This window comes from Elephantulus edwardii, unplaced genomic scaffold, assembly GCF_000299155.1.
Source record: "Elephantulus edwardii isolate Elephantulus edwardi_28Jun2011 unplaced genomic scaffold, EleEdw1.0 scaffold00018, whole genome shotgun sequence".
Classification (NCBI taxonomy): Eukaryota; Metazoa; Chordata; class Mammalia; order Macroscelidea; family Macroscelididae; genus Elephantulus; species Elephantulus edwardii.
In genome coordinates, this window is record NW_006399768.1 from 9,459,860 (window position 1) to 9,476,035 (window position 16,176).

Sequence of the window (16,176 nt, forward strand, 5' to 3'; positions counted from 1 at the left end):
AACAACAACTATAATTTCATTGCATAACTGTAAAACCTGTTGCCTACACTGAATCCCTAATAAAGTCAATTTACCAGAAGGCATTTATTTCAGTAAATATTTTTGTCATGACATAAAAAAAAATTGAATGGCATTTGAGTTCATGATTTTTATTAATAAGTGTTTAACATTTCCAAAATTAAAAATATTTTATTTTAGATGACTGTGTTCATCACAACAAGTGGTAGTGAACCTTGAGAAGAATGGGCATCTTGATTATGCTTATGCAACACCTTACTTGGACCAGGTAGTAGTCTTTAGAACAGAGCAGAGAAACACTGAACGGTTCAAAATCAGGAAGTGACTGTGTTAAGAATGCATCCTGTCTCCATACCTTTTCAGTCTATATGCAGAACAGATCATTCAGAAAGCTGGGCTTTATGAGGAGTAATGTGGCATCCGGATTGGAGGAAAACTCATCAACAACCTATGCTATGCAGAAAAGACAACCTCACTTGCTGAAACTGAGGCAAACTTGAAGCACTTGCTACAGAAGGTCAAGGACTGTATTTTTCAATATGGATTGAAGCTCAACATCAAGAAGACAAAGATTCTCAACACTGGTTCAATTTACAGCACCATGATAGATGGAGAAAAGATTGAGGTTGGTTAACAATTACAGCTGCTTGGCTCCATAATCAACATTCTTAACACCAGCAGTCAGGAAATCAAAAGATTAATTTCATTTGGTAAATGTGCTGTCAGAGACATTTCCAGAGTACTGAGAAGCAACGGTATCAGTCTAGAGACTAAGGTGTGCCTGATCCAGTCCATGATTTTTGCAATTACTTGCTATGCACAGGAGAGCTGGATAATGACTAAGGATGATAGAAGAAGAATTGATGGCTTTGAGTTGTGCTGGAGAAGAGAGAGTGAAACCAAGTTTCTCTTTGGAGGCTAGAATTTTTAAGCTCCGTCTCACACACTTTGGGCATGTGGTTAATAGGGACCAATCCTTAGAGAAGGACATCATGTTCAGAGGGTGGAGGGACAGAGCAGGAGAGGAAGACCCCAGATTAGCTGGATTGATAGTAACTATGGCAGTGAGGATAGGTTTGTCAGAGTCAGTGAGACTGGCTCAAGACAGGTCAGGCTTCAGAGCTATTGTACATAGGGCGAGTACGAGTCAAAGGCAATTTGACAACAAAAAAACAACAACATGATTATTTTCTAGTATCTAGTAATATCTATACACTACTAGATAGCTTGTTAATTGTAGACATTCATGGGTATGAAATATGATGTATCCTAACATATACTGAATCAGAAGGGACCTGTCCTAGAACTATGCATGTAGGCTGAGCTATAAAAGAATAAACTCAAAACTCATCATGGTCAAGTTGGGACTGACTCATAGCTGGCCCTTCATTGAGCTTTGAAGACTATAAATTGCACAGGAAGAAACTGCATATATTTGTCTCACAGAGCCATTGAGGGATTCAGCCTGACAGAGGGCTGTATAGTCTGGGTTACCAGCTCAGCTACTTAGGTGTATGCCACCAGAATTCCCTGTAATACAATGAATACAAGGTAACCAAATTAAAAGACATAAAAAGCCTCTCTAAAACGTAGAGAGAAGCATAAAGGATTTAAATGGAGGCTATTAAGTCTGGGATGAATAAGGATGACAGAAGAGGAATTGATGCCTTTGATACGGTGATGGAGCGGAGTGCAGAATATCCTACAGACCAGCAAAAGAACAAAGCAGTCTATCTTACATCATGGGCAAACAGGGTGCTCCTTCGAGGCAAGGGTGGTGAAACTTCATCTCACATATTTGGGGCATGTTGTCAGGAGGAACTAGTCTTTGGAAGAGACATCATGCTGACACACTTCATCTCACTGATGCAGTTACTGTGTTAAAACAGCTTTTTGGGTGGCTTCCTCTCCTTCCTTGATCTTCTATCTTTCCAAGCACGATGCCCTCAGTCTTGGAAAGGAAGAGAGTCAGAAAAAAAAAAGACACTCAACAGGACAGATTGACACAGTGATGACCACTACAGGCCTGAGCTTGATAGAGATTGTGACGATGATTCAGTATAGGACAAGGTTCAAACCTGTTGTTAATAGGGTCACTATGAGCTACAGTCAACTTGAAAACATCTAACAGCAACAACAACATTTGGTAAATCCAAATGAGAATAGGTATTTTGTTATCTCTTTATACATGTCTGATTTACAACTTATATCCAAATAAGTGAGGTATTCATGTTAATAGATAAATTATAATGATTTTTAAGATTTGAATTGCTTCAGCTTTTTAAATAGTTTTTTTTAAATACAATTGCCAATTACAGTATTTGTTGTTTAAGAAAATTTTTGTCTTCCACATGGTTGACTACAAAAGTTCAATCTTTTAAAAAAAATATTTGCCAAGGAACACTTAATGAATTGCTTTTTGGATTTTAGTTATGCTTTCAGAAAATTTCAGTCTAACTGGAAACCTAGAGATTAGCATGTTATTAAAAAGCGCTTTTCTTTTGTTAGGAGAGCTGACCAGTTAATCCAGGAAGATAAAGATGATGTCATCCCCTACTGCATAGCCACTGGTGATGTGAAGAAGCTAGTTAATTTTTTTATGTCAAGAGGTCAACTTAAGGAAGCGCTGCTTGTTGCACAGGTTGAAATTATATATATATTATAGTTATTATGTTATATTATAAAAGTCATATACATATAGAAGCGTGAAGATGGTATTATTGATTAGCTCACCTTCCCATGATTGACAAAGCCATAGTAGGCTTGACTTCTGTCTACCTCTCTGGTGAAATTTCATTTCAGCTGTACTGTTTTTCCTGGTAACACACACACACCCCAGCCCGGATTTATTTTAGCATTTTAACCACAGTAGCAACTTAATGCTGAGCATTGCGTATGCTTCTGCATGTTTTATATCATAGAAATGATGCTTTAGATCATACCTCTGTTTTAGATCATACCACTAATGGTCAATTAGGGAGCTCTAGTGGCCTAGTTGCAAGAAGCTGCACTGCAATCCTGAAGGCACGCAGTTCAACTACACCAGCCAGTCCATGGGAGAAAGAGTGGCAGTCTCCCACTGTGCAAATAATTGTCTCTGAAAACCTGGCAGAGGGTCAGCTGTGAGTCAGTTCTGATTCAATGGTACACAACAACAACAGTGATAAATTTGATAGACCTTATCAAATTGATCATTTGATCAATTTTTTCTGATTGTTATTTACTTTAAAATTATTTTGGTACTCACAACAGAGTTAACTTTTTTTGGCCTTTAAATGATAAGAATATATCTTCAAAGAATAACATTAATTTAAAATAACTTTTAACTATGCTTTGAACAAAATAATATTCTGAAATTTTTCTTATTAATGATTAGTTTTATATTAACTAAAGATTTAATTGAATTCTAGGCTGCTTGTGAGGGAAATATGCAATCCCTACCTGTTTCTCCTCCTAAAGACTCTACACATTCTCATGATAGCTACAAGGAAGATTTTAATGAGTGAGTGAGTTTTAATTTGTTTTGGTTAATATTTTCACAATTTGTTCCTTCTTGGGAGATTTTAAGGACAATGTGTGCCATTTTCATTTGTACATGGAGGAAATGGTTGTCTCAAGTTCTCCAATGCCTTTTTTGTCATAACTATTTGGTTTCATAGCAATAGCCACCTCTAGATGACTAAGGAAATAACAGGCATACAGATGCAGCCTCCATGCATTTTATGTTGCTTCTGGAAAGGCAAAGTAGTTCAGAGGAAAGACTGGCAAAACAAGAAAACAACCCACCTAAATACTTAGGGACTTGATAATTATAAAAATCGAATGTGTTGTTTAATCATTCCAAAGTGAGTGTGCATAATACTACAGGAATGTAATTTGTAATCCTCTGGTCACAAGGTAGTGCTGTGAATCCTCTTTTTAAAAAAATAAGTGTGAAAGTTTACATTGAAAAATAAGTGAAAGTTCTGTTTTTCTTTTTATAACTATACATTCTACATCCTCCATTCTCTCTTGACTCCTGTTTTTGTGCTCAAGAAAAAAGGCATTTATTTACACTTACAGCACTCTCGTCAATATGAAAGATGAGAAGACTTATCTTAGTAAGCAAATAATACGTTGAAAGGAGGATATTCCCTCCAGAATTGTTCTTTTCTTCACTTTTTAAACTTGACATTGTGAAAGCTTACAATATAAAAGACATATTTTTATTGCAACCTAAATTATTAAATGTTTCTTTTCATAAAGTGGCCACAAGTTTTACTTTCTCTTGAGTTGAATTACAAACTCCTCAAAATGAAATGGTAGACTTTCTTCTTAAGATTCTTGGGTCTTTGTTCTGATAGTTTTGGTAGGCTTATCTATCAGTTCAGCCAAGGAAGACTTTATTCCTAGAACTTTTCTTCTTTTTTACCAAAATTTGAGCTTTGTGCCTGAATCAAATATGTCAAATAAAACCCTATTTGAACCATCAGTAAATCCATTTCAAAGGGCTGGTTTTTTTTTTATTTTTTTTTATGGAATTACTGTGTTTTATAAAGTATGTACTTTTCCCCCCCCTCTTTCCTCTAGACTCTTGTACAAAGTCAGTAAAGAACTTGCAGAATGGTATTTCCAGGATGGTCGAGCAGTGCTGGCCTCATGTTGCCATCTAGCTGTAGATAATATTGAGGTACAACATTTTAAATTAGTTTATGTGAATTAAAACCTCTTTAGGTGAGTCGTAATATATGAAGAAGAAAAAAATAAAGTGACCCTTCCCTAAAGACTGACTTACATGGTTTCAAAGCCAGAAGAATACATGTCAAATAAGTAAACATAAACTATTTGCCTTGAACTTTTCAATTTCTTTATCTTACAACATATCTATTTGTGAGAACCTAACTTTAAGAGGTCACAATGTTCACACATGGTACAGCAAGGTTCGTATGTGTTGTTCATAGGATCCCTAGGAATTATATTCGACTTGATGCCACCTAACAACAACAGTTTGAGTGTTTCATCATATCTAAGAATCTGTAGTATACCAAAGAGGGGACCCCACTACTTTTAGTCCTATTTTTTGTGGGGTGAGTTTTGGTTGTTTCTTTGATTTTTTTAAAAAAAAATACTCACTTTGGATAATTATAACTTCTCTGAATTTCAAGTGTCCTCAGCTAGGAAGTGAAAATAACAATACTAACTTTGTCAGTCTCACATATACCCATAAGGACTATGAAAACAAGTTGCAAATAAAAGTCCTTATTTTTAAGCATATAAACATATACTTCTCACACTTTATACATTTTTAAATGTTTGTAACTTGACTCATTGATGTAACTAGGACAATATTAAGCAAATTCATAGATTGTGTTTTCAGTGTTTACTCTGTACACTGAAATATATTGGCTTGGTGTAATGATTGTTCCAAAATCCCTATTGGACACTCTTGATGACTCTTAAGAATCAACATATTTCTGATTGGAAGATCAAAGGATATTGAAGATTCTGCCATTAGAGCTACCTGTTTCTGAGACTGATATTAATTAATCAATTATAAATACAGAGGCAAGCTTTATAAGTGCTAGCCTTAGAATCTGTCCTGCATTTCACTTTTTTCATTTTGTCCATTTAAAATTGTAACCAATTTTAAGGCTTCAAGTCTTTTGTTCATAGGGTCGCTATGAGTTATGTTCAACTTGATGGCAGTCAACAACAATAGGAATATTACAATCACTATGTTAAAAGAATAATTGATTTATAGTTTATTGCTGCTTTGTGGTTTGAAGGGGAATGATAATCCTATCCAGTGATACGTAACTTGTTAAATTGTTTTCTTACTGACCAAGCTTGCTATGGCGTATCTAATTCGTGGGAATGAACTGGAGTTGGCAGTCTGCATGGGCACGGTACTAGGAGATGCTGCAGTACCAGCAACGCACTATGCTCTAGAGTTATTGGCAAGAAAATGCATGATGTTTCCCACTTGGTAAGAACTTCTGTTCTCAAAGAATAATTATATAATAATAGAATACATTTTTTAAACGTTTAAAAAATTTTCATCTTATCAGATATGAACTGGTAAAATACATAATAGTTTATGTTACATAATAAATAAAGTGATGATCAGAATATCTATGATTATTTACAAAAATCTATCGTGACCCACTTTGAAGCAGACCAGTTGTAATTCCACAATGCTCCCAACAATGTTAAAACATCATGTTGTTGATGTTGTTAAATACCATCAATTCAACTGATGCACAACAGTACTGTATACAGCCTAACAAAGTCTTACCTGATTCTGTGCCATCCTCATAACCTTTACCCTGCTTGAGCCCACTGTGGAAGCCAGGGTGTCAAATCATCACCTTGAGGGTCTTTCTCTTTTTCATTGTGTGAAAAAAAAATCTGGGGGAAGTGAAGACAGAATTCTCCTTAGAAATGAGAATAGTGAGACTCTTTCTCATATACTTTGGTATTTTGACAGAAAGGACTACAAAAAGTTTCTGGAGAAAGATATCACACCTACCAAGTAGGTCAGTCATGTATTCTTATTGCCATCAAGTCAATTCCAACTTACTGCTGACCTTCCATTGGTCAGGTTTCCAAAGGAAGTAAAAGGTTGGGGGGGGGGAAGCATCATATAAATGCTAAAGCTATGCATCCAGATTAAGACAGACTAGAGAGAAAGATTGGCCATCCACTTCCAGAATAAAAGGCGTTATTACACTAGTAGATACAGCACTGGAGAGTAAGCCATTGTACTGGGAACCAGAAAGGAGGAGGAACAGTTGCAAACAGAACTAATAATTAGAATGTGAACTGTGACAAGTATGAGTGTAGGAATATTGGGCATTGTGAAGGAAGATATGTTGTTGTTGTTGTTGTTGTTGTTGTGTACCATAGAGTCGGAACTGACCCAAAGCTTACCCTTCAGCTAGTTTTCAGAAGCATTTAACTGCATGGGAAGATATTGCTCATCCTTCTCCCATAAAGAATTTGGCAGATTTGAACCATGCATTTAGGATTGCAGCACAGGTTCTTACTACTAGGCCACCAGAGCTCCTTGGTGAAGAAATGGAACACATAAATATTGACATACTAGACATTAGTGAAATGAGATGACTGGCATGGGATACTTTGAATCAGGTAATAATATGATCTATTACACTAGATATAAAAAGGTGATAAAAATGGGGTTGCATTCATAGTTAAAAATACTATTTCTAGATAAAACATGAAATACATTGTTGTAAGTTACAGATTAATAGCCATACAAATACAAAGAAGACCTGTTAATACCACTATCACTCATATATATTTACCAACAATTAGCTAAAGAGAAGAAAATTGATGATTTCTATCAACATTTGCAATTGGAACTCAATCGAACATGCAACAGAGATGCATTAAAATGATGGGTAACTGTAGTGCAAAAGTTGGGAACACGGAAGAAGGTTCAATAGTTGCAAAACATGGACTTGGTGACAGAAATAAGGCTGAAGATAGAATGATAGAATTTTGTACAATTAATGATTTATCCAATGCAAATGCCTTTTATAAAAAACACAGTGACTATCCACTTGAATTTCAACTGATGATATATACAGGAACCAGATTTATTACATCTATGGAATAAATCAATATAATCTATGATAACTAGGCCTGGTGCTTATTGTAGAACAGACCATCAAGTACTCATCTGCAAGTTCAACTGAAGCGAAATAAGATTGAAACAAATTCACAAGACACAAAACATGTCATTGAGTCTATCCCACCTGAATTTTAAAACCATCTCAAAAATTGGTTTGAAGCCTTAAACATTAATGAAGGCCAAATGAGCTATGGGAGTGTATCAAGAATATCATCCATGAAAAAATACAAATGGTCATTAATAACAGGTACATTGCAAAGCAAACTACGGATGGGGGTAGGAAGTAACTGTGCAGCAATGAATGAATATTTAAAAACAAAAAAGTGAACTGCAGAAGTGTGAAGGGAGGGAGAGAGAGGGGGTAAAAATGTATAGCAATGAATGAGTGAAAATCTAACTTTTCTGTCAATATTTGTTTAGACCACAATTAAAATTTAAAAAAAATATTAAAAAAACAACCAACAAACCCAAAGACAGAGGAGGAAGAAAAGAATGAGATGGATGTTGGAAGAGACTCTGAATATTGTACTATAGCACTGAGAAGCAAAAGCAAAGGGAAGAAATCAAGAACAGAAGATTTTAAATGGCAACTTGAGAAGATAAAAGAAGCATTATAATGAAATGTACAGAAAGCTAGAGTCAGAAAGCCAAAAATGATAAACTCGCTCAGCATTTCTTAAGATGAAGGAACTGAAGAACAAATTCAAGCCTTGAGTTGCAATTCTAAAAGATGCTATGGGCAAAATATGGAATGAACCAGGAAACATCAAAAGAAGATGGAAGACAAAGAAAATTACAGAACATTTCTGCAAGACACAATAAAAGGCCTAAATAAAATGGAAAAATGCGTTCCTTGTTTGTAGATAGGAAGACCCAATATTGTGAAAATGACAGTCCTACCAAAAGCAATCTACATTTCAATGCAATCCAAATACAGATACTAAACTCATTTTTCAAGGAGATCAAAAGGGAAATTGTAAAGTATATTTGGAGTGGAAAGATAAGCTAAATAAATGAAGGACATCTGAAAAACAAAAAGAAAATAAGTATAGCACTCCCTGACCTCAAAACCTACTACCCAGTGGTAGTGGTATAATGACAAGCACATAGACAAATGGAACAGAATTGACAACCCAGAAATGGACCTATCTATCTATGGTCAACTGATATTCAAAAAGGAAGTAAAGCCTATCAAATGAGGAAATTGCAACCTCTTCAACAAATGGTTTATAAGAGACAAACTGCCATCAAGCTTAGATGGCCTAGTCTGTGATATAAAGAGACTGCCAAATACAGCCAGAAGGCATAATCTGGAAAGAGAAAATAGATGAATGGGATCCTCTAAAGATTAAATCCCTGTTCACATCAAACACATTTTCCAAGAAAGTGAAAAGAAAACCTACTGACTGGGAAAAAATATTTGGCAATACCATTTCAGACAAAGCTCTCATATCAGAAGTTTCAAAATCCAGCAGGGCCTACACAAGAAAAAGACTGATAACACAATTACAAATTGGAAAAAAGAATTTTCACAGAGGAAGATATTTGGATGGCCAACAGACACACGAAGAAATGCTCCAAATCACTGGCAATAAGAGAGATGCAAATCAAAATCACAATGAGATATCATCTCCCCCATAGCAGAGGCAAAGTTTAGCAGGACAGCAAGTAATCAGTGTTGGAGAGGATGTAAAGAGATAGGAACTCATACATTGTTGATGAGATTATAAAATGGTACAACCATTCTGGAAGGCAGTTTGGCATTTCCTAAAAAACTGAACATAGAAAATCCATATGACTCACCTATTTCACTACTTGAAATATAACCAAGATAATTAGAACTGCGGCACAAACAGAGATTTGTACACCAGCGTTCATAGCATTTTTACTCACCATTGCAAGAACATGGAAACATTCCAAATGTTCAACCTCAATCAAATAGATTGAAAAATTATGGTGCATTCACACAGTTGATATATTTCAATAGATGTAGCCCTAGATGTGCTCACCAGGTTATGCCAAGGAATCTAGATATTGGACTTCTGAACTTTTGGTTGACAACTGAATCCTTTAATCACTAGGTTTCCTAGACACCTGTCATCTAGGATAAAGACCTAAGAATATTACCTGAGTAACCTGGAAATGCATGTTAAAGCCATCTTGTCTCACATTTGCAGAGCCATGTTCTTCAGTCAGACAACCTATTAAGGAGTCACTGTTAGGAAGGATAGAATTGTCACTCAGTAAATGTTTCTGGAATAAAGATGACTTTGTTGTTGTTGTTGTTCTTGTTCTTGTTGTTATGTGCCGTTGAGTCTCTTATGACTCATAGCGACCCCTATGTACAAGAGCCCTAAACCCTGCTCTCTCCTGTGCCAGCTTCACCATCTCCGACACACTTACTCCCACCACCCCAATCACAGAATTGATCCATCTCATTTTCCTCTCCTGTGCTGTCCCTCCACTTTCCCAAATATGATGTCCCTCTCCAAGGACTGTTCTTTCCTTGCAACATGCCCAAAGTATGTCAGACGAAGCTTCAGAATCCTTGCCTCCAAGGAGTCCGGCTTCATCCTCTCCAAGACAAACCTGTTTGTTCTCCTAGCAGTCCATGGTATATTCAACACTCTTCTCCAGCACCACAGCTCAAAGACATTAATTCTTTCTATAATCCCTGGTCACTGTCCAACTCTCCAATGCATAGCACATAATTGTGAAGGCTATATAGCCCGAATCAGGTGCACTTGAGTCTCCAGCCTGATGTAATCTTCAATAATCTGGAGTGGTCCCTAACAGCTGACTTTCCCAATGCAATTTGTCTCTTGATTTCCTGGCTGCTGGCACCAAGAGTGTTGACTACGGAGCCCAGCAAACTAAAACTGTTAACTCTCTCAGTGTCTTCACCGTCCATATTGATGTTGCCCATTCATTCAGTGGTGAGAATCTTTGTTTTCTTGATGTTCAGCTTCAATCCATATTGAAGGCTGAAGTCCTTGACTTTCTGCAGCAAGCACTTCAGGTCCTCCTCAGTTTCAGCAAGCAGGGTGTGTCATCTGCATAATACAAGCTGTTGATGAATCTTACACCAATCCTGATGCCATTGATTTTTCTCTTTGTAAAATCATTATCACTTTAAGAAGTTTATAAATTGTTGATTCAGAGTTTTCCCCACTACGCACGTTATGCATACATTCATCACCCATATGGAATCCTATAGATAACTGTAGTTATGAACATTACAGAAAATAACAGTGATGACAGTTAACTAGCACTTCTATACTGCTTATTTTGTGCTTTTTGACCTCCCTAAAATACTTAAGTAGAATGATGTCATCTTGAAGACTAATGTGCACCTGATTAAAGGCCATGTTTTCAGTCACCTGCTATGCATCTGAGAGCTGGACAATGAATAAGGATGACAGAAGAAGAAAGATGCCTTTGAGTTGTGGTGATTGAAAAGGATACTAAATATCCCATGGTCTGCCAAAAGAACAGACAGATAGGTCTTGGGGGAAAGTGCATCCAGAGGGCTCCCTGAAGGCAAAGATAATGAAGCTCCATCTCACATACCTTGGACATTTTGCTAGGAGAGGCTGTTCCCTTGAAAGGGACTTCAAGCTTGGAAACATGGAGGGTCAGTCAAAGAAAACAAGAGCTCCAGCAGAAAGGATTGACACTGTGACTGCAGCAGTGCACTTGAGTATGTCAGAGATGATGATAAGGCCGAGTTCAGATCTGTTGCTCATAGTTTTGCTATGAGTTGTACTTGATGACCTTGAACAACAGCAACAATAGCTCTGGTTTAAGCAAATTTTATGTAATATTTCACTAGGTTCTTTGATATAGGTATTGGTTTTTCTGATGTCTCAGTATCTAGAAGGACTAAGTACAGACTTTTGTATACTGCCCTCAAAGTGTGCATATTTAATTACCCAGCTCCTTATGGAGATCTAAGAAGAACAACCTTTTCCATTCTCCCAAGCAAGAATTGAAGACTTCATACTGAATTATATCTCTGGTATTTTCTAGTTGTAACTGATATATGGCAAATTCCTTCATTTCCACAACCAAAATATGATAGTACCTCACCATTATGTTTGGCATTTAATTATGGTCTTCCCATGAAAATACTCATTTATCCTTCAATCACATGTAGTAAGAGTCAATGACAGTTACTATAGCTTTTCTAAAATTCATCCTGAAACGTGGAGTCTAATCCAAAATTTATTCATAAAGCTAACTGACTCCATGATAAAAGCTAAATTCTTATCTAAATAAACAGGATTAGTCTTTAAAAATTAAGATAAATATTTAAAAATAACAAAAAATTACTTATTAAAGAAAATTATTTTAAAACCTGTTCGCTCAACTTTATAGGTTACTTTTAATAACCACTAAACTTTTATTTTATTAAATCTCCTCCTAAATGTTTTTTTCTTTGTTTCCATAGATACATACCTCAGAAACCAGAAATAAAGTTTGCAATCTGACATATACTGGTGTTAATTAATGTTATTTGAAGAAGAAATCTGTAATCCTCATGACAACTAGTGTTGCTCTTAGTTGCCATCAAGTCAGTTCTCTGTGTACATAGTTGTGATTCTGTTTACAAGACAGCAAAACACTGCCACCTCTTACACCATCCTCACAGTCTCTGCTGTGGGTGAGCCCATTATTGCAGCCCCTGTTAATCTGTCTTGTTGAAGGTCATCCTTTCACTAATCTTCTGTTTTAACAAGCATAATGTCTTCCCCCAGGGAACTCTGGTGGCCTACTGGCAATCCCAAAGGCGGTCAGGGGCCACCAGCAGCTCCAAGGGAGAAGGAGCAGTCTCCTGCCCTGCTATTAACGCCTCTGACAACCCACCCAGAGGGTCAGCTATGGGTTAGTTCCTACTCTCTGATACACAACAACAACAATGTTGTTCTTCAGAGTCTAGTCCCTCATGATTAACTGCCCAAAATATATGAGATGATGAGGCCACAATTTTAAAAAGATAGAGTGCCACAATTGAAAAAAAATCAAGGAAGTTTAATAATTTTAGAGAATGTTTATAATTCTTTTCTAAGCTACTTCTTTTTTAACATATACTGACAAAAATTTTCATCCTTGTATTCAATGCAATTTTAATTTTCTTTTTTAGCTTTCCATCTGTTGGATACAGGTATCTAATTTTATAAGAACATATAATTCAAAAATTATAGTTTGTTTTATTACTAGAATAGCAACTGTAAATTAAAAAATTTTCATTATGTTGCCTGTCTTATTTATAGTTTTATATCAAGAGCAGTTCATTTATAAAATCTGGATGAAATCTATTCACAAAGTTAGGTGAACAGTACCTATAGCTTAGATACAAAATCAGATCCTTGATTTTATGCTTATAATTTGTATAAGAAATGAACTGTGACTTTCTATAATATCCAGTATTTATGTGCCCAAATATTTAGGCACATAAAATATAGCGTGTTCTGATAATGAAGGAGCTCTGATGGTGTAGTTTGTCACATATTCCTCTGCTAACCAAAAGTCAGGGGGTTCAAATCCACCAGTTTCTAAAGGAGAAAGATGAGGAATCTCTTCCTTTTAGATACACAGCCTCACACACGTCATGGAGGGTTGCTATGAGTGAGAATCAACTAGATGGTGTTTCTTGAAATTTTGTTGTTGTTCTGATAATGAAATGTAATAATTTAGATTATCTCATTGCTTTATATCAATATGCTTGCTGTTGTGGTGGTGTGTCGTCAGATCAGAACCAACTCATGGCTTAGCAGCTTTTCAGAGGCAGAAAATCACACAGGAAGAGGCTGTCCTTTTTTCTCCCCCAGAGCAGCTGGTGGCTCTGAATCATGTGCCTTTGGGATTGCAGTTTAGCTTCTCACTTTTAGACCACCAGAGCTCTACCAATATATCTGTTTATCAGTATACCTATATGTAATACCGTTATACCTCCACAGCGAGCTCTGGTGGCCTAGCGGTAAGGAGTTACACTGGCAACCCAAAAGTGTGCGATTTGATTAACTGCCAAAACCTGCTGGAGGATCAGGTATGGGTGGGTTCTGACTTGACAGTAAAGAATAACAACACATGTCTCCACATTGATGTACTCAATTTTTCATAAGTAGTGAACTAAAAGTTGAATAATTTATACCCTCTTCTAAATGTCACTGTATCAGGGTATAATTTGTAAGAAAGAATAATGCACCTTTAAGTAGAATTTAAAATTTAAGTAGAATTTAGGTCCGTTTTCACATAATGCCAGTTTTCACATGATAACTGATCTATGAAATCTAACCTCATCAGAAAGTGAAAAGTATGTGTAATGTAGTTCAGATCGAAGGCTTCATAAGAAGAGATGAAAAATGTATTACTCTCAGAGTCCAAAGCACATATCTTCATTAATTCCCATTTGAAATGTTTCCTGAAGTCATACAGAATATCGGTGTATCATTTACTTAAAAACTGAATAACAGTGGTCTGAGCCACTGCATTTTTTTTTCTCAGTAATAGCACAGGAAACCAAAACTTTACAAATAGTGATTTGAAAATAAGATTTTATACAAAACAGATACACCAGTCTATTTTTTTTTATTTTGAGTTATATCACCAGTTGAAACTTTAAAATGTGAAGCAGAAAACAGAATTTTCCTCTTAGTTTTCCATGAAAACAAATGTCAAACTTTCTATTGTCAAGTCGATTTCAATTCGTGCCATCACTTCATCAAGTTTCCAAGTTCAGTACAAAACTACCCATGTTCTTTTTGCAGGTGACTCATAGATTGGAGTTTCCAACCTTTTGATTAGAAGCCCAATAACGTATTTACTAAGTAAATTTTAGACATTCTTTTGAGTATATTATAATGCAAACATTATGAAAATTTCTTTTTGTTGTTATGTGCCATCAAGTTGGAATCAACTCTCTAGCAGATTTTGGGACTTTTAAACCACACAGGATGAGATTGGCCCTAGTAATCCACTATGTCACAAGCTTAAGAAATACAAAGGAATAGGAAATATTCAATGGGTACTTTAAAAGATGGGATAATAACAGGCATAAATGTATAGTACTTCAATATATTTATATATAAAAATGTTTGTTGTATTGTTGTTAACTGTCAAATCATAACTGACCTGGAGCAGACCCTCCAACAGGTTTTCTGAGGCAATTATTTGCACAGGAGGAGATTACTCAAACTTCTCCCATGGAGCAACTGGAGGCTTCAAACTGCATGTCTTTGGGATTGCAGTGCAGCTTATATTTATATCTAGTTAATATAATATTTTTCTTTTGATATATATATATTTTTTTAAGCAGGAGTAGTATCCACTTCCTAAATAACATGCCTCTGGAAACTCTATGAGTTCTGATAAATGTAGACAGTTGTAGAGGGGCTTCAGGCCTTTTGTTCATAGGGTCACTATGAATTGTGCTCAACTCAAAGGCAATCAGCAACAACATAATATGTTTCAATTATAGCAAACTCAGTGTATATGAATGATTGTATAAAACACAAAGTACATAAAGGAAAGACAATATAAATGAAAGATTGTATAAAACACAATGTATAAGAATGAAACACAGTGTATATGAATGATTGCATGCAAACCAATAAAAATTTGAGAGGAAAAAATAAAAAGAGTGTTCAAAATTCTAAATTTAAAATAGCTGAATATCTCACTGGCTTTAATGTTAAGTAATGCAATTTTACATTGTTGATAAGCATAACAGCATTTGATGAAACCTAGCTGGGTAAAGAGCTGTCCTGTCAACCCAAAGGGAAGTGGTTTGAATCCACCAGCTGCTGCATGGGAGAAAAATGGACACTCCTGTGATTTAAACTCTAAAAATTCCCTGGAGGGTAAGGAATGAATTGGTTCTGGCTCAGGATCACTTAACAAAAACAACAAGAAGGGAGCTTTCCCCATACACACAAAGTTTGTTTCATAATTTGTACTAAAGAACAATATCTGAACATTGCTTTATTTGAATATACAGTTATTCTGCAATAATAAAGTTAGTTATAAGCAGGTAGTGACTCAGTTTAGATTTCTTTTAAATTATTTAGTAACTTTATACTATATTTCCTTTCATATTCTTTGCTTTTTTGTGATCTACATTTATAAAATGTTCACAAATGTTGTTGTTGTTGTTATTGCTACTATAGGCTCCTTCTTGTGAAATACTTCTAAACATTATTTTTAGATCTTTTCCTTTTGTGTGAATAGGAATTTGGCAGCTGATCTTCTCCTGATGATTCCTGATAATGAACTCCAGTTAGTAAAACTCTGTGCTTTCTACCCAGGGTGCACTGAAGAGATAAATGATCTTCATGAGAAGGTATGATAATGATGTTAAATATTCTAGTTTGGAATGTAATGCAATGATTTTGCTAATGATCATTTTAAGCAAATGGTGATCAATCGAAAAATACATGTTATCTTCAGGAGTCTTTTTAAAAATAGAATAATGATAAGTAATATTTATTGAACATCTCTTTGTTTAGAAATAAATTTTTTTACAT

General features: G+C 35.6%; 1 protein-coding gene across 1 annotated transcript in view; it reads left to right on the top strand.

The window, feature by feature from the left end:
• Nucleotides 1-16,176, top strand: part of WDR17 (WD repeat domain 17) — a 128,196-nt gene that overhangs the window by 80,670 nt on the left and 31,350 nt on the right. Inside the window, exons 19-23 of the mRNA XM_006882220.1 lie at nucleotides 2,527-2,659; nucleotides 3,429-3,520; nucleotides 4,588-4,687; nucleotides 5,844-5,983; nucleotides 15,881-15,992. Of these exons, the coding sequence (XP_006882282.1) occupies nucleotides 2,527-2,659; nucleotides 3,429-3,520; nucleotides 4,588-4,687; nucleotides 5,844-5,983; nucleotides 15,881-15,992 (577 nt within the window). The remainder of the gene's footprint in view (nucleotides 1-2,526; nucleotides 2,660-3,428; nucleotides 3,521-4,587; nucleotides 4,688-5,843; nucleotides 5,984-15,880; nucleotides 15,993-16,176) is intronic.